At 52.6% G+C, this 14,895-nt stretch overlaps 1 protein-coding gene across 23 annotated transcripts in view; it reads left to right on the plus strand.

Moving 5' to 3' along the window:
• The window catches only part of LOC126051050 (protocadherin gamma-C5-like), a 147,764-nt gene extending 134,915 nt beyond the window's left edge, over positions 1-12,849 (plus strand). For all 23 annotated transcript variants that reach the window (XM_049829744.1, XM_049829736.1, XM_049829735.1 and 20 more), the window contains 2 exons: positions 7,532-7,620; positions 12,519-12,849. In XM_049829744.1, the coding sequence (XP_049685701.1) occupies positions 7,532-7,620; positions 12,519-12,745 (316 nt within the window). In that variant the 3' untranslated portion in view covers positions 12,746-12,849. The remainder of the gene's footprint in view (positions 1-7,531; positions 7,621-12,518) is intronic.
• The last annotated feature ends 2,046 nt before the right edge of the window (positions 12,850-14,895 follow it).

Consider the following 14,895-nt stretch of genomic DNA (forward strand, 5'->3'; position numbering starts at 1 on the left):
GGAGAGAAGTTGCCTTTTTGGGGAGTATTTAAGGTGGTTGTTCATGCCTGATGATGCAGCCCTATGCCAGCCCTCAGCCTGTTTGTGTGTCTTTTGCTCAGCAAACACCTTGAAGGAAACCATGGAAGCCCAGCAAGGGTCAGACAGTTGTATCTGCCAGGTTTGGGGGTGCCCTGGTGTGTCTTGAAACAGGAAAGGTTGAAGACCACATACAAGCTCGTGGCTTTAGATGGGACTGTGGTTTCCCATCAGACAGTGCAGAGAAAACGCTACTTTAAAGCACTACAAAGCTGCTTAGAGCCCAGCTTTGCTCTGAGCATGGGCTACAGCCCCATGGTGCAATTTTGGAGTGGATTTGGGGCGCTGCGACAGGCAGGAGCTGTGTTGACACTGGCGGCAGGTGTTGTCCCTGGGCAACTGCTTTCCTTTCCCCCCTTCCTGTGGAGCTGAGCCAATCCTGAGACTGAAAGCTAAAGGAATTGTAGTGATGTCTCCTCGTCCCACCCTACTTCCCCTTCCTTAGCTAAGAGACCACAGACCTGGTCCCCCATGCTGTGCACGATGCCAGTGAGCACTCCTGTTCGCAGTGTTCACCCTTTTGTCTATTAACAGCCCACATCTCAGCAGATTCAGTATACAGGCTTCTTTCTAGATCATGTAGCCCTTTTCAGTGGAATGTTTCCTTCCCTTATTGATCATCCTGGGCCCATAATCCCTTTATCTGCATTTGTCACAGCCTTTGAAGTCCAAGCCAGCTGGATCCTGCCAGGTGGGACAAAATCTGGGGAGTCTTTTATGGAGAAAGGGAAATATCCTAGTGATGGGACACATTTCTTTTTCTGGAAAGCCCCCAGAATATCAGAAGTTTCATCATCACAGCTTTATGTATAGAAATGCTATTTTAGGTAATTTAGCAGGTGCTCTGTGTATTAGTTTAATTTTTCTGTCTCCATCTGCTTCCTGCACAGCTGAGCACATGCCATGGCTGGCTGCAGAGGCACAGGGATCTGACAAATAGGCACAAAAACCCTTCCAAAGAATTTCTCAAAATATCCTTCCTGGCATGTTTGGGGCATAGATGGCAGCAGGATGGGCTGGGTGAAATAATAATGGTCTCAGCTCCGGCTCATCCAGGAGGGCTGGAGGAGTCCCCAGGAGAGGGGACTGCCCCTGGTCCCCATTTTAGAGACACCATGGCCTTTTGTTCTGCCTCTGCCTGGCAGAGCAGCATCCCAGCAGCTCCATGGGCTGGATGTAATGACTCGCCAGTGCTTTGGGAGGCTGCAAATCTTCCTCCTGCTTGCCTGCTAACATTTTTCAATCCCATCTTTGCAAAGTCATGATCGTAAAGCTGGGCCTCATCCAGGTCCTCTCCAGCCCTTGTAATTGCATTACAGAAGCAGCAGGGAACGTGGGGAGCTGGGGGAGTGTGGGGGAAGGGCCAGCAGCGTCCTCTGTTAAGGAAGGGAGAAGGGCAGGAAATAGTGGCAATTTTGGAGCTGGTGCCATTTTTTCAGAGGCTGGGGGAGGTGGGAGGGTGGTGGGCTGGGGCCGTGGGAGGCTGGCGTGGGTGCTAGGACAGAGGGATGCTGACCCTGGGGCTGTATCCCCAGCCGTGGGTCTGTGTCCCCAGCACACCTTGAGTGCAGTGGAGACTCAGCACTGGCAGGGGTGAATTCATTCCCTCTGGCTTGTCGCTTTGCCAGCCAAGAAACGGCGCAGGCGGAGGTTTTACTTCTGCTGCTGCCTCCAGCTGGAGCTGTGTGTGGGAGGTGGCAGGGGGTGGGGAGGGCTCGGAGGAAGCGGGGAGAGAGGAAAGAGCAGTGCAGGGGGAGTTAGGCTGGGGGGGGCAGCCTGAGGGGGACCAGGGGATGCCCAGGAATGGGACTGGGAGAATGGGCTTGAAGATACCCCCCTGGCCCCGGGAGCTGGGTGCATAGGGGAGGGCAGAGTGCTACCCCAGACAAGCTGCCAGTGCAGGTGATGGGAGCATGGGAGCAGCAGCCAGAGCTGTGGAGCAAACAGGAGTGAAAGGGGAAGAGGCTGAGAGGAGAAACAAACCCCAGCCACATCCTCCTCCGTGGAGCGGGGAAGCCTGGGAGCAGCTGGTGCTGTGGGGTGGAAGCAGTGCTGGCCACTGCCATAGGAGCCAGAAAGCCCCAAATGATAGAGGAGGGAGGATGCTGAGGGTGTCTTGGGGAAATCCCCAGGGCAAGTGCTGCCAGGAGCCCTGCCAGGCACTGCAGGGTCCTGGGTTCTCGTCCACAGGGTGCTGGGCTGTCCTCTCCAGCCCCTGGGATTCTGACAGCACTGCTCTGGCATGAATAAACTTTTCCAGTTTGTTGTGGTGCTGCTATGGCTTGTGTTTCCAGCTGCAGAGCGAGGAAAACAATTTTTCAGGAATCCACCAGGCAGTTGTGCAAATAAATGTTTGCAAGGCCTGTGGCTGCCATAGTGACGAGCTCCATAGCAACCCCACAAGGAAATGAATAATTCTGTGCTCAAAGTGGAAGTTAAAAAGGGTTGTGGTGGTCGGGAGTGCCACAAAATAGCCAGTCAGCAGAGCACCGAAGTCCACCCTGTGCTGCTCGGGTAGATGCTTGTGGGAGTCCTCGGTAATGGGGCAGCCTTGTGACGCAGCATGTGGTGGGGCTGTGTAAAGGCTGCAGGGCAAGCCTTTCATTTCATCATTCCTCGATTTCCATGTAGGCAGTTTTAATGAAGGCATTTGCAGGTCATGCACTGGCTGTACCTGCCTCTGCTGTCCTGTGCTCTGTGTTCACCATGTCCTGAGCCCCCTAAGATGCTGCATCCCTGGGTTTGTTTCAAACATGGGTTCGTTTCCTTCCCTCCAGTCCTAGCTGTGCTGGAAACGTTCCTGAAAATGAAAGCCAGCTCTTTTTTGAGCTTTGAAGTGTGGAGTAGAATTGAAGAGAGAGAAAAAAAATCTATCCTATGGGGGATGGGTTTTTAGAAAAAAACCTATTGAGTCAACGGCATTTGTATTAAAACCAGCGAGTCCTTGGAGTCATTTCCATAGGAACCAGTCCCTCCGTTCTGGGCAGCCTCCCTGCAGCAGCACCCAAGGCTGCTGCTGAGTGGGGCGCAGGGCTGCAAGGGGGGGCTCTGAGGTCTGCCTGCCCCAGGCAGAGGGAGCAGGGCAGGGCAGGCTGCTCGCTATTGAATCAGTGATTCACAACTCCATCCTATAGCTGTGGAAAACGGCCAGATCTGGTCATCAGCTGTGTGCCTTTTTCCAATGCAAGAAGTTATTTTTGAGCATTTTTAGACTACAGCACTTCTTTTTTTTTCTGTGCCTCTGAATTCTGGATGATTGCACTGCAAGTAATTGAGGCACTTGAATTTCCTGCTTTGAGAAGTGAGCTCAATACCATTTTTGCAGCTCTAAGTCATTTCTAAAATAGCTTTTCTGCATGGCATCATGGGGAGCAGGCACACAGCTTTGGGGCTGTTTGCGCAAAATTTGGGAACACTGGGTGCAGTAAGTTTGCAGAAAAGGACTTGGGGACCATCAGGTAGAACATGAGTCACCAGTGCACCCTTGCTGTGATGGAGACTGACTGGGTTTTATTGGTAAGATTGTAGCCAGCAGGTCAAAAGAAGAGATAGTTGCCCTCAATCCATCTCTTAATGGGACCACACCTGGAGCACTGTGCCCAGTTTTGGGCTCCCCACTGCGACAAAGACATGGCCATATGGGAGCCACCAAAATGATCAGTGGTCTGGAGCCCAAGGCAGGGGAGGAGAGGCTGAGAGCGCTCCTTCAGCTTGGAAGCATGAGAGCTAGGAGAAGGGTCTCATTGCTGTCTTCAGAGGTACACAGTGAAAGGATGCGGGGTAACGGGCAGATGTTGCAACAAGACAAAATTGGAGTAGATGTTAGGAAACGTTTTTCACTCCGGGGTAGTCAGACACTGGAACAGGAAGCCGGAGAGGAAGATCCATCTCATACTTAAAATGTGGCTGGTCAGGCCCTGAGCATCTAATATCAAGTTGGGTCCAGCTGAAAGCTTGGCCCTGCTTTGAGTGGGGTGTTGGGGCAGAGAACTCCCCACCTTCGTTAGACTGGGTGCTTCATGTCCCTCTCCAGCTGAATCAGTCTATGATTTTGTGATCCCAGAAGGCATTAAGGGATCACTGGGGTACACCCAGAATGCAGGGGCTGGTGAAGCCCACCATGTGAGTTCATGTGTGTTCACTCCCTCTCTAAGACTAGAAGAAAGGAAAAGGGTCTGAAAGGCTGCCCATCTCCCCTTCCTTCAGGGATGAACCTCCCTCTGCTCTCTGGTGTTGTATGGTCACCCCTCCCTGAGGGCACACAACTCTAGAACAAGAGCTCAAAACAACCTAAACAAGATCCACACATTTCTTGGTATAGCTGCTCCTCTTGTGTCATACACCGGAACAGGCTGAACTGTGTCGCACAACCACCACCATCCTTCTTCCACCTGCTTTCCAACCCAGCCCTGGACAAGTCTGGTGCTTTGTGGCAGCCAGCTCTCCTGTCTGTGCCTGCATGCAGCTGTGGGGCCAAGGATCATTGGGGTGGAGAGCGAGGACCACCTGGTTAGGGAGTTCAGTGAGGCTGGGGGTCCTGGTCCTACTTCCCAGGTGAATGCCCTGACCACAGAGTGAGCCTTTCCTTCCATGCATTCCCTCTGTCCTAGGGCACAGAGGCATGGCTTTGACAGGAGGCAGGAGGAGCTTCTGTCCAGTGCAACCCATTGCCTGAAGGAGAGGCAGGAGGGGAGGAAAGAGTCTTTTGGGAGGCAGAAAATGTGATGCTGGCACTGCTGCATCGAAGAGGGAGTTGAACATGGGCCTCTGATTTCAAAACAGAGTTCAAACCACCAGAATATTACAATCTTAAAAAAAAAAAAAAAAAAAAAAAAAGATTTGGCACTTCCTTGTGCTTTCCCTTTCCCCATGCCTGGATCCCATCACCGTGCTAGGGCAGCCTCTAGAGCCAGAAACAGTGTCTGGGAGGCACCGGAGTGTTTCTGGGCTGCTTTCCTGCAGCCCTGAAAAACCTGGGAACCTCAGCTGCCAGCCACGGGGGCAGCTGGTGGGGCAGGAGCTGCTGGTGTTAACTGGTGACTGAACGGGCTGTGGTTTGCAATGGTGTTTAGGTTCATAAGTCCTTTATTGGATCTAGCCCAGGGTGCTATTCCCAGCCCTGCTTGTGACATTAACAGGTCACTGCAGCCCCAGGGCTGTCCCCTCCTTGTCCTCGCTGCCTGGCCTGCCTGCACGCTGCTCACTGGCCTAACACTGAGTGCAGGGTAGTGGTACCCACGTCCAAGGAGTCTCAGCACAACCATCATGCTAGCGCTGAAATCAATTTGCAAGGTGGGCAAGCCTCGCTTCTGGCCTTCTTGAAACTGTGCCACCACACGCATAGCAGAGGATGGATATAAATAGTTTTCGGGATGCCCTGGGTTGCAGCAGACAGCAGGTATTTCAGAGGCCGTGCTGTTGACAGTGTCGTGCCAGGGCAGTCTCTGCTACATTAGGGATTGTTTGCATCCTTTACAGATAAACTGGTGTAAGAGCAGTGGCCTGCACCCCGCTGGGGCTGGATCAGGCAGGAGGTACAGAAGGGGAAGGGACGGGTGTTCATGTGGTCCTGGCACAGGTCCTGCGTGGTTTTGGACAAGTTGCTTAAGACCAGATTTTCTGCAGAGTAACTGGGAGTGTCCATACATGCATCCTTATACTCAGATCTTGTGTTTCAAAGGGAGTTTGCCCATGTATACCCCTCACTTGGTCTGTACTAAGCTGTGTGACTGAGCAGGGCCATGTGGGGCCTGATCAGAGCTCATGGGCACTCTTATCCATCCTGTGTATCTGCAGTTTTTCTTCCTATGTGCAGGACATTTGCACAGGGAGGATAATGAAAGCTCTTGTGCATTCAGGGCTTCCCTCCTTGCAGAGCTTTGATGCAGCTGGGTCAGTGACCTAGACACGGGAGCTGCCCACACTACATGCCAGATACAACCTTAGAGGATGTGCCTGTGGGTCCATCTCATTTCTGAAATGGCCATATTGAGCCTGTCCTCTGTGTGAAGGCTGCAGTGGATGCAAACGGCGGGGGGAACTCGGGCAGCAGGACGCTCAGCATGGTGGTGAAGAGCTCATCTGCCACCCAGCATGCAGCACTGAGTTGGCATGGGTAGTGCCTGCACTGACATTTGCAGCACGCAGGGTGCTGAGTGCTCAAGCATGGAGCTGTGGCAGGATAGTCCAGAGCTGGGGGAGATCTCGGCTGTCTGAGCAGGGCTTCGGGGTCTGGCAGCTCCTGGATGCAAGGGCTAGGTCCACTGCCACCTCCATGCCTTGCAGCCTGGTGGTTTGAACATTTGCCTGGGAAACAGGCTCAGCTGTCTCCAAGGGGGAGGGCTTTCACCCTCCCCCATCTCAATTCTGGAGATCTCCCAGCTGCAAGAGCAGGGCAGCCCTTGTCCCCGGCAAGCCAGCACACAGCCGAGGGGCAGAGCCTGGCATCTCAGTGGGCAGCAAGAGCTGCAGGTGGTCAGAGCACTCAGCTGGGAGAGGGGAGACCAGCAGTCTGAGTGATGTGGTCACTTAGGGTCAGAGCAGAGGAGGATCCAGGAAGCTGGTGAGATGTTTAGGTCTCTGCTGGAAGCAGTGAAGCTCTGGGGGGGGGGGGCTCTGGGAGCACAGCCCTGACCTCTTTGGAGGGGAAGTGCCACCACCAGTGAGCAGTGGCCGAGCACAGCTGGCACCTGGCAAACATGAAAGCGGGTCTTGTTAGACTGCGCACAGACTGCTGATTGTAACCTCGGTCACAAACCCTCCTTAAAGCCTGGTAACATTCCCAGAGGTTTCCCAGGCAGATCTGTGGTGCTCAGCCCCTCAATCGCCCAGTCCCAGGGAACCAAGGTGGGCACCCCTTCTCTCCATGTTGCTCCACCCTCCCCAGGACTGTTTGCTGCCAGCTCTGCAGAGCCAGCGGCTGCTTTTGGACTTCCTTCAGAGCAGGTTTCATGGCAGTGGGCAGCTGGCTGCATGCCACGATCACACCGTGGGGTTTTCTCACTCTCAGTCTCACAAATGAAGCCGCAGACCAGAGCAGTAGCCTGAAATACTTTGAAAGGGGCATCCACTCACATGGTCTGCAAAAGGAACAGAGGACCTGGTCGTACAAGAGTGCATGCAGCTCTGGGACTTTAGGACCAGCATTTTTTTTGTGGTGTTATATTGGTGGGAAGGCACCCACAGGGATTTTGAGGTGATGAGGTGCTGGCTGTCTCTGAAGTCAGCCAGAGTTAGGCAGGTGTTGCTGGAAGCACCACTGAGCCCCCAAGTGCTTTTGGTATTGGGAGACTCCTGAAAGTGTGTTGACTCTTAAGTGTTATGTAATAGAAGGATTTAAAGCCTGCAAACTCCTCTCCACCAGTGGACAAGCCTTGGCTTCTCATGCTCTCTGACAAGCCCACACCTCCTGACTGAGCTTTAGTAACTTGCTGTTTCTTTTCTTTTCCCATAGCTCCCAGAATGGAGAGGAAGGTGGAGCCTGGCCGAACAACCAGTTTGACACAGAGATGCTCCAAGCCATGATCCTGGCTTCAGCAAACGGTTGGTCTTCATTGTGTGTGGAAAAACTATGGCACTTGCTCTCGTGCAGACTTCTCAGATGCATGCTGTTAGATAAGAGGCTGGTGGGATTGATGTTTCTGGATCGACTGAGGTGGCTTCAAAAGTCCTTCTTCAACAGATGCTGGTGGAAAAGCACTGCTGTCTCTCTCCTCGGCCCTGCAGAGTAGAGGGGTTGGGAAGGATTCAGACAGAGGAGATACCAGATAGCCATCAGCATCAGGATGCTGTAGACAGGGGTACCTCTTCCACCCAAACTATATCATCTATGTACCAGACGGAATGTTATCTGGCTTGTGACAGGGTTGTGTTACATGAAAGAGCCAGTCTTGAGATGTGTTGTAAGCTACTTGGCTTCAGAAAGTCACAGTAAATGAAATGTCTGCTGTGTTGCAACTTGCCGTAAGGCGAGGAGGTAGGAAGCCTGGAAGATTTGCTTGTGGCTAGAGGCTGGACCAGGAATACAGTAAATGCCTGACAGTAGCCACAACAAGCCTCCTGTCCAGAGATGCCAGTGTGTGCTTTCTGCTCACGCCGGGTCCCTCCACCGAGCCGTGGGCTCGCCAAGGTTTGCCCCACTGGCTGCTGCTGGCTCTTTGCAGTTGTAGTCGCTGGGGTTTGGGTTATTTTGGGTTGGTTTGTTCTGGTTTATGGCTGTGCTGCATGGAAATGGTGGGCAGGGAGGGGTGTTCCCATGTACCCGGGGTCTCCATGGCTTTATGTAAAAGAAGTGCAATTATCACTCTGTGCAGCACTACAGATAAAGAGGCTGGTTTTCATACAGCCTTTATTTATAAATACTGCCAAGTCTTTTCCCCCTTGATTTAAAAATAGAAGCAGCAGCACAGCCATAAAACCCTGTGCAAAATGCTTAGGATGTTTCCTTTGAGCTGTTGGGAGAGAAGGAATCTGGGGGAGGAGGGATGGCTTTAGTGTTGCTTTCTTGGAAAGCTGCTGCAGCTGAACTTTGCTGCTCTGCAGACACCAGGCAGCCTGGAGACACAGCTGCCGTGGCCAGGGAAGGGGACGAAGGTCTTGGGCAAGGGAGTTGTTTACACTGAAAGGAAAGAAACAATACGAAAATGTGTCTCTGCTCTGAAAAACGACCATGGAAAAATAGCCTCCGGCCTTGCACGTGGTTATCATCAGCCAGTGCCTCCAGATCCGGTTTCCTTGCTCGCAAATAAAGCTGTTTTTCCGACTGCTGCTCCAGCAGTCCCCAGGACCAGAGAGATGAGCGGGTCCCTTCCAGGTTAAGCACCAACTTCCACATAGCCCCGGGCCCTATTGCAGCAATCTCCCCCAATGCACAAGTCTCAAACAGTCCTAACCTCTCCCACGGCTTCAGTACACCCAGGGGGTTAATTTAAATCAGATCCATCCGCTAGATAAGGGTTTTCCCTGCTGCAGCCCCAGGGAGAGGATGGATGGCTCCATGCTCTCCATCCTTCTCTTGCCCCCACCGGTCCCTTGCTTGGATGGATGGGTGGGTGGATGGATGAATGGGTGGGTGGGTGGAGACATAGCATAAGCTTTTTTTCCACCAGCACTGTGTTTTCATGTCTCCCCTACTCTCTGTCCTCCCTGCCCCTCCTTTTCTGTTCTCACTCATTAACAGTGTTGATGTTGGAGCAGGCTTTGATTAGGGGCAGTGCTAACTGCCCATTAAGCTTTGTGCTGCCCATCCTTGGGTAATGTTTCCTGGCTATTTAAATGATCCTTATCTCTTACTGTCTCCTGCTGGTCTCTGTCTGGGCTCTGGGCTGGCAGGTGAGACACAGTGACACAGGTGATGGCACTGTGTGCTCTTTGCCTACTGGCTCCTCCCAAGTGTGAGCTGGTCCCACACAGAGTGGTCGATGCTGACTTCCACAGCACTACATCAAGCCCATGCTCAAGTCTGTGCCGAGCAGAGACTGCCTGGGAGGCAGAAGCTCCTTTGATCCTGCTCTGCTCCATGAGCATCTGGAAGGGGCTGGCGATGCTCTGCCTGCATCCTTACCCTGCGCCAGGGATTATCCTTCGCTTCAGCGAGAGGCAGAACTGGCCCTGCCATACCAAGCCTGCACGATCCAGTTGCTCTGAGGATTAAATCACTTATTTACCCAATGGTTAAATCACCCTCCCAAGCCAGAGTGCCTGGGGAGCTGGCTTCCCCCAGGGCTGTGATCCTGGTGTGGGGCTTCTGTCTCCCTTCCTCTGGATCTTCCCCCCTTGCAGCTGGAAACAAAACAAAAACCAGTGTTTTGAGCCATCTGAAGGGACAGAGGCAGCTGCTACGACAGAACAAGGAGCACCGATGCTCCAGGATACCAGACACTAAAGGACAGACATTCTGTCCTTAAAATACTCTGGCTTCCAGTGAGAATTTATAGGGGTGCCATGAGATGGTGGGAGAGCAGATGGAAAGGCAGCCCGAGGAGGTCCTTCTCCCCAGCTCCACTGCCTGCAGGCAGGGGCAGATGCGCTATATTGGATTCTCCTGAAAGTCCCACCAGCAGCTGCAGCAGCACGTGCTCCAGGGCTGCCTCCAGTTTGCCTCTCCTCCCCTTTGCTTATGAGGGCGATGGAGCCACTAACCGGTTATTTTTGCCAAAGCCCAAATTCTTGTTTTCCTCCTCGGGATCGTTTGGGATAATGTCTGCGTTCTGGTAAAGGCTGAACGTAACCTTTCCAGCAACAAGAGCTGAAGTGCCCTGCTTGGCAAGAGCAGCTCTGTGCCCATTTATAAACCTCTATTGTTCCTGTTCTCTCTTCTTTTCAGCCTTAATGTCAATGTTACCTAGGAACAGCCCTTTGCTCTTACCCTGGACCAACAGGCAGGCTGGGAACTTCACGGGTGGCTTTTTCTTCCCCATGAAAGCTGTGCTGTGACTGCAAACTAGTTCACAGGGTCCAGTTGTCCTGGATGACGCTGGGATCCCCCAGCCTTCTCACTGCCCTGGTGCAGCTGGGATGGTCCAGTAGGGAAGCACGGCAGCTGTACCCAGTGGTGAGGGCACCGGAGAAGGTGCCCAAGCCCCGAGTCGGGCTGTATCCAGCTGGAGGAGCCCAGAAAAAAAAATCTGCCCCACTGCCAGAGGTCATAGTCCACCTGCGAGCTGGCCCCTGGCTGCAGCCTGGCCTGACAGCACATCTCCAGCCATCCTGTCCCTGTTCATAACACCCTGATGGGTATGGGGTTGAGTTAGTTGTTAATGGAACATGTTGCTGATGAGGTGGGCTGAGGATTAGTGATAAATGTCACTAACTGTATGTGCACATCTCCTTCAGCCCTCCTCCAGACCAAGGTCCTCAAAGCCCCGCCAGGTCTGGGACCCATTTAATGGGGACTGTAGAAAAATTCTCCTGCTGCTGAATGTTTCCACAGCAGAAAGCAAAATGGCATTTCCGCACACTGGTTTGCTGTGTTTCTACACCCTCCTGCGTGTCCCCCAGCCTTCGTGCACAATATCCCGCCTGTTTTCGGACTCAATGTGTGTTTTCCTCTGCCTGCTCCAGCAGGGCAGCTGTAACTTTTCAAACTCCAGTTGCTTAATACTTCCGACCCCTGCAAGGGAATGTGTACACAGCAATATTTCAGGGGCGCTGGTGGGATGTGGCCCAGCTTTTTGTGTAGCTTTCTGGCTGGCTTAGCCACCTCCATCTGCTCAGGGGAAAGCAAAGGCAACACGGAGGAGTGCACAGATCTGGTCTGGAGCAAGGAGAAAAAAAGGAGGGGACCAGCCCACATTCTCTGCTCGTTGTTTTTCTTTATTCCCTCAGTCTCTCTGCCTGTGAAAGGAGGGAGTAGTAGCCCTGGACTCTCCCTTGGGCCCTTCAGGTGCCCTTGGTGGTTTTCTCCAGCCTTCCAGGAGAGCATGACCATAGCCACATACACAAAGCAGTTAAAAGGCTGAAATGGGATCCACAGTATCCAATGCAAAGACAGGGGTTTAGCAAATCATTTCTGAGCAGGGCTGTGCATGGGCAGTCACGCTGGAGCGAGTTCTCACAGCGGCTCATGGCAACAGCATTGCTTGTGCTCTGCCGTCCCCGCCGTGCTCATTTCTCCCCTTGCCTCTGTGCATCCCCTCTGTCTCCATCTGGTCTCTATCTTCCAGCAGTGCCCCAGCATTACGGGGGGGCCGTGTGCATTTTCCTACCCCTGCGCTTGCTCTCTCTTTGCTGGGGCTTTGTAGAGCGACAGGAATGAATTTGCCTTCCCCTCCCCCTGCTCCCAGATCTGGAGCGTAGGACACACTTCAGCATTGATTTGCTTCGTGCTTGGCTTCCTAGAGCCATTTAGTGGTATTGCAGGGGAGGGATTTTCTTCGCTCATGTGCTCTGCTCCCTGAATAAACCTGTCTGGAGAAATAATGGGGGCAGGGTTTTAAATGCAGTGGAAAAAAAAATAAATATTGGATTTCCCTTAATGCATTACTAATGGTTACGTCTGTACAATATGTTTGTAATGGGCCACTTTCGGAGGGAGGGATGTTTTTCTGCGGAGGCAGCAGCCAGGGAGGGGGGCAGAGCAGGCAGCGTCAGGCGGGCAGAGAGGGACAGGCAACCCCATTGCTGCGGAGGGCAGAGGAGAGGTTGCCCTACTCCGGCCAGCTTTCAGCCCCAAATACCAAACCTTTAACAATGATGTGAGGTGGAAACAAGGGATTTTTGGTGCCAGCTGCACCATGCTCCCCAATATGCACATTGCAGCTGTCCCATGGAGCAGTAGTGCTGAAGGGTAATGACGGGTGGGGGGCGAAGGTTGGTGGCACTGAGGTCTGGGTTTGACACCCCGTTGAGAGCCTTTTGAGGCTGCTGGGGCTTGGGGTGTGCTCTGGCCAGCACTAACAACCTGCCCTTCTTTTTTGTCCCCTCCTCCGGTGTCCCCAAAGAAGCTGCTGATGGCAACTCGACCCTGGGTGGCGGGACGGGCACCATGGGGCTGAGTGCCCGCTATGGCCCCCAGTTCACACTGCAGCACGTCCCTGATTACCGGCAGAACGTCTACATCCCGGGCAGCACCGCCACCCTCACCAACGCTGCTGGCAAGCGTGATGCCAAGAGCGCCGGTTCCTCAGGAGGCAACAAGAAGAAATCCGGGAAGAAGGAGAAGAAGTAGAGAAGAAGAAGGAGACCTTAGAGCTACAGGGCAGCCGGCTCCAGCACTCCCCCAAACCACAGCCCAGGCCGGAGGACGAATGTGATTTTTTTTTTTTTTTGTGTGATGCAAAAAGTAGGAAATGCTACGAATGTATCTCATCATCATCAGAGCTAGGAGCAGGGTCTTGCTGCTGTTAGATCTCATGATGAAAACCAATCCAGAAGCTAAACCGAACACAAACAAGTGCCCTGTGAATACTTGCTAATGTTTTATACGATTCCTTGGGTATTAGAATATGCAAGGGTGGAAGGTCTTTTGCCACATCTTTGGATCCAATTTGTTCCCAGATAGTCCGAGAAAGGCACAAGGCTTGTGCTCGGCTTTGCCCAGTGTAAATAATTTTAATGCGGATCTTTTAATTTATAGACCTTCAGTCATTTTTTTTTTAAACGAAAAGGCAGTTCCTAGCTTAGAGCCCATGCTCCAGATCTTTGCTCTTAAACTTTCCATTAGTAAAATTCACCCTCAGTTAATGATAGTGATGGATTTGTTGCTGAGAAGTTGGTAGGGAGTGCTTCAGTTCCTGCTTACCTGTTACCCGGGAAAAAAAAAGTAAGTGTTTATATTGCATGAGTCAAAGGGAATATGGCAAAGCTGCATCCTCAACATTTTTTTTTCAAGAAGTGCAACCACCAATGGCCTGAAATATGAGACAAAAAAACCCCCTCCTGATGTCTGAGAGGTAGGGAATTCAATGAGGAGCATGCCAAGGTGTGCAGCAGCTGTCCCAGCAGTTCTAGGGGTCTCCGAAGAGCAGACACATCTCATCCCTTCTTTGCAGTAAATATTTATATGTACAGTTAATGTTCTTCTGGAATTAAAGCTGAGAGAGTCTCTCTCCCCTGTGGCCAGGCAGCCATCTGGCTGAGTTCCCGCCAAGGGCACCAGGGGAAGATGCTTCACGTTTCTGCACACCGTGTCTGCATGCATGTCCTTCACCTCACACCTGCACTAGCGCAGTTAGCTCCACGGACCCGGAGAAGTCCTTGCATGCCCACGCAGTGTGGTGTGAATGTGCCGGCAGCTGCCCAAGCCTTTGCGCTGGGGCTGCCTTGGGGGAGGGTGGGGGGTGGGATCAGTCAAGCGGGATGGGGAAATTCATTGCTTCTTATTTGGGGTGTAGACCCCAAATAAGGGTTATTTGGGGTCTCACTCAAAGAGGCGGGATCTGCGGAGCTGCTGGTGCATGGCTTTGGTGCAGAGCTGGTGACTAAGTAAGTGATGGTTGGTTTGGTGGTGTTTGGGGACCAGAGCCAGAGAAGGTACCCGAGAGCTGGGGGTGAACGTGGGGTGATGCTGCAAAGCTGGGAAGCTGGGGCAACAGGGGGGGAGGCGTCACGTGGGACCACGCCAGGCCAGCCTGAAGGAGGTGATGCTCCTGCTGGCTTTGGGCTTTCCAACCTGTGGATGGAATTGAAGGATGAGGAATAGAATTTCTCCATGTCACCATCACCCTTGCACCAGGCCGGCTTCCCATATCAAAGCAGCTCTGAGTCCCCCCAGGAAGGCAGAGGGGGACTTGGTGTAGCCAGAGCGAGGAGAGGGGCTGCAGGGTGGCCAGGGAGCAGCCGTGCTGGGTTTCCCAGGGTGTGCGTGTTGTTTTTTCCCTTTTTAATCACTAACACGTAACTCACCTGAGCAGATCCATCCCTCTCAGCCAGGCTTCGGCATGGCAGCCATCACCCCACCACCACCCCCTCCCCAAACCCAGGGCAGCAGGAACATCCACTGTGTTTCATCTGGATCCAGCCACCTCCGGCACTGGCTGCGCTGGGAGCGGTTCCCACCTTGTCCCCTGCAGCTGCCACCTGCCCCTCTCTAGAAATGCTGTAGCTGAATCATAGTCTTTATATTTCTTTTTAATCTGCAATCTGAGGTAGCGTAGTGAGTGTCGTGTAATTAGTGGTGTGTTATTTTTAATCTCGGTAACTAACTTGTGGACACCAGTATTTTCAATTTTCTCTGTATCTTCTTTCCATGTGGTCTGTGCTCCGAGTGTACGTGAAATGAAACACGTTTGCCCTTTCAATGTGTCTAATATTGAATTATACTATATATTATATATATGCTTATATCCTTCTTATACCCATATAGACCAACGTCGATGT

This window comes from Accipiter gentilis, chromosome 26 (genome assembly GCF_929443795.1).
Source record: "Accipiter gentilis chromosome 26, bAccGen1.1, whole genome shotgun sequence".
Taxonomy (NCBI): Eukaryota; Metazoa; Chordata; class Aves; order Accipitriformes; family Accipitridae; genus Astur; species Astur gentilis.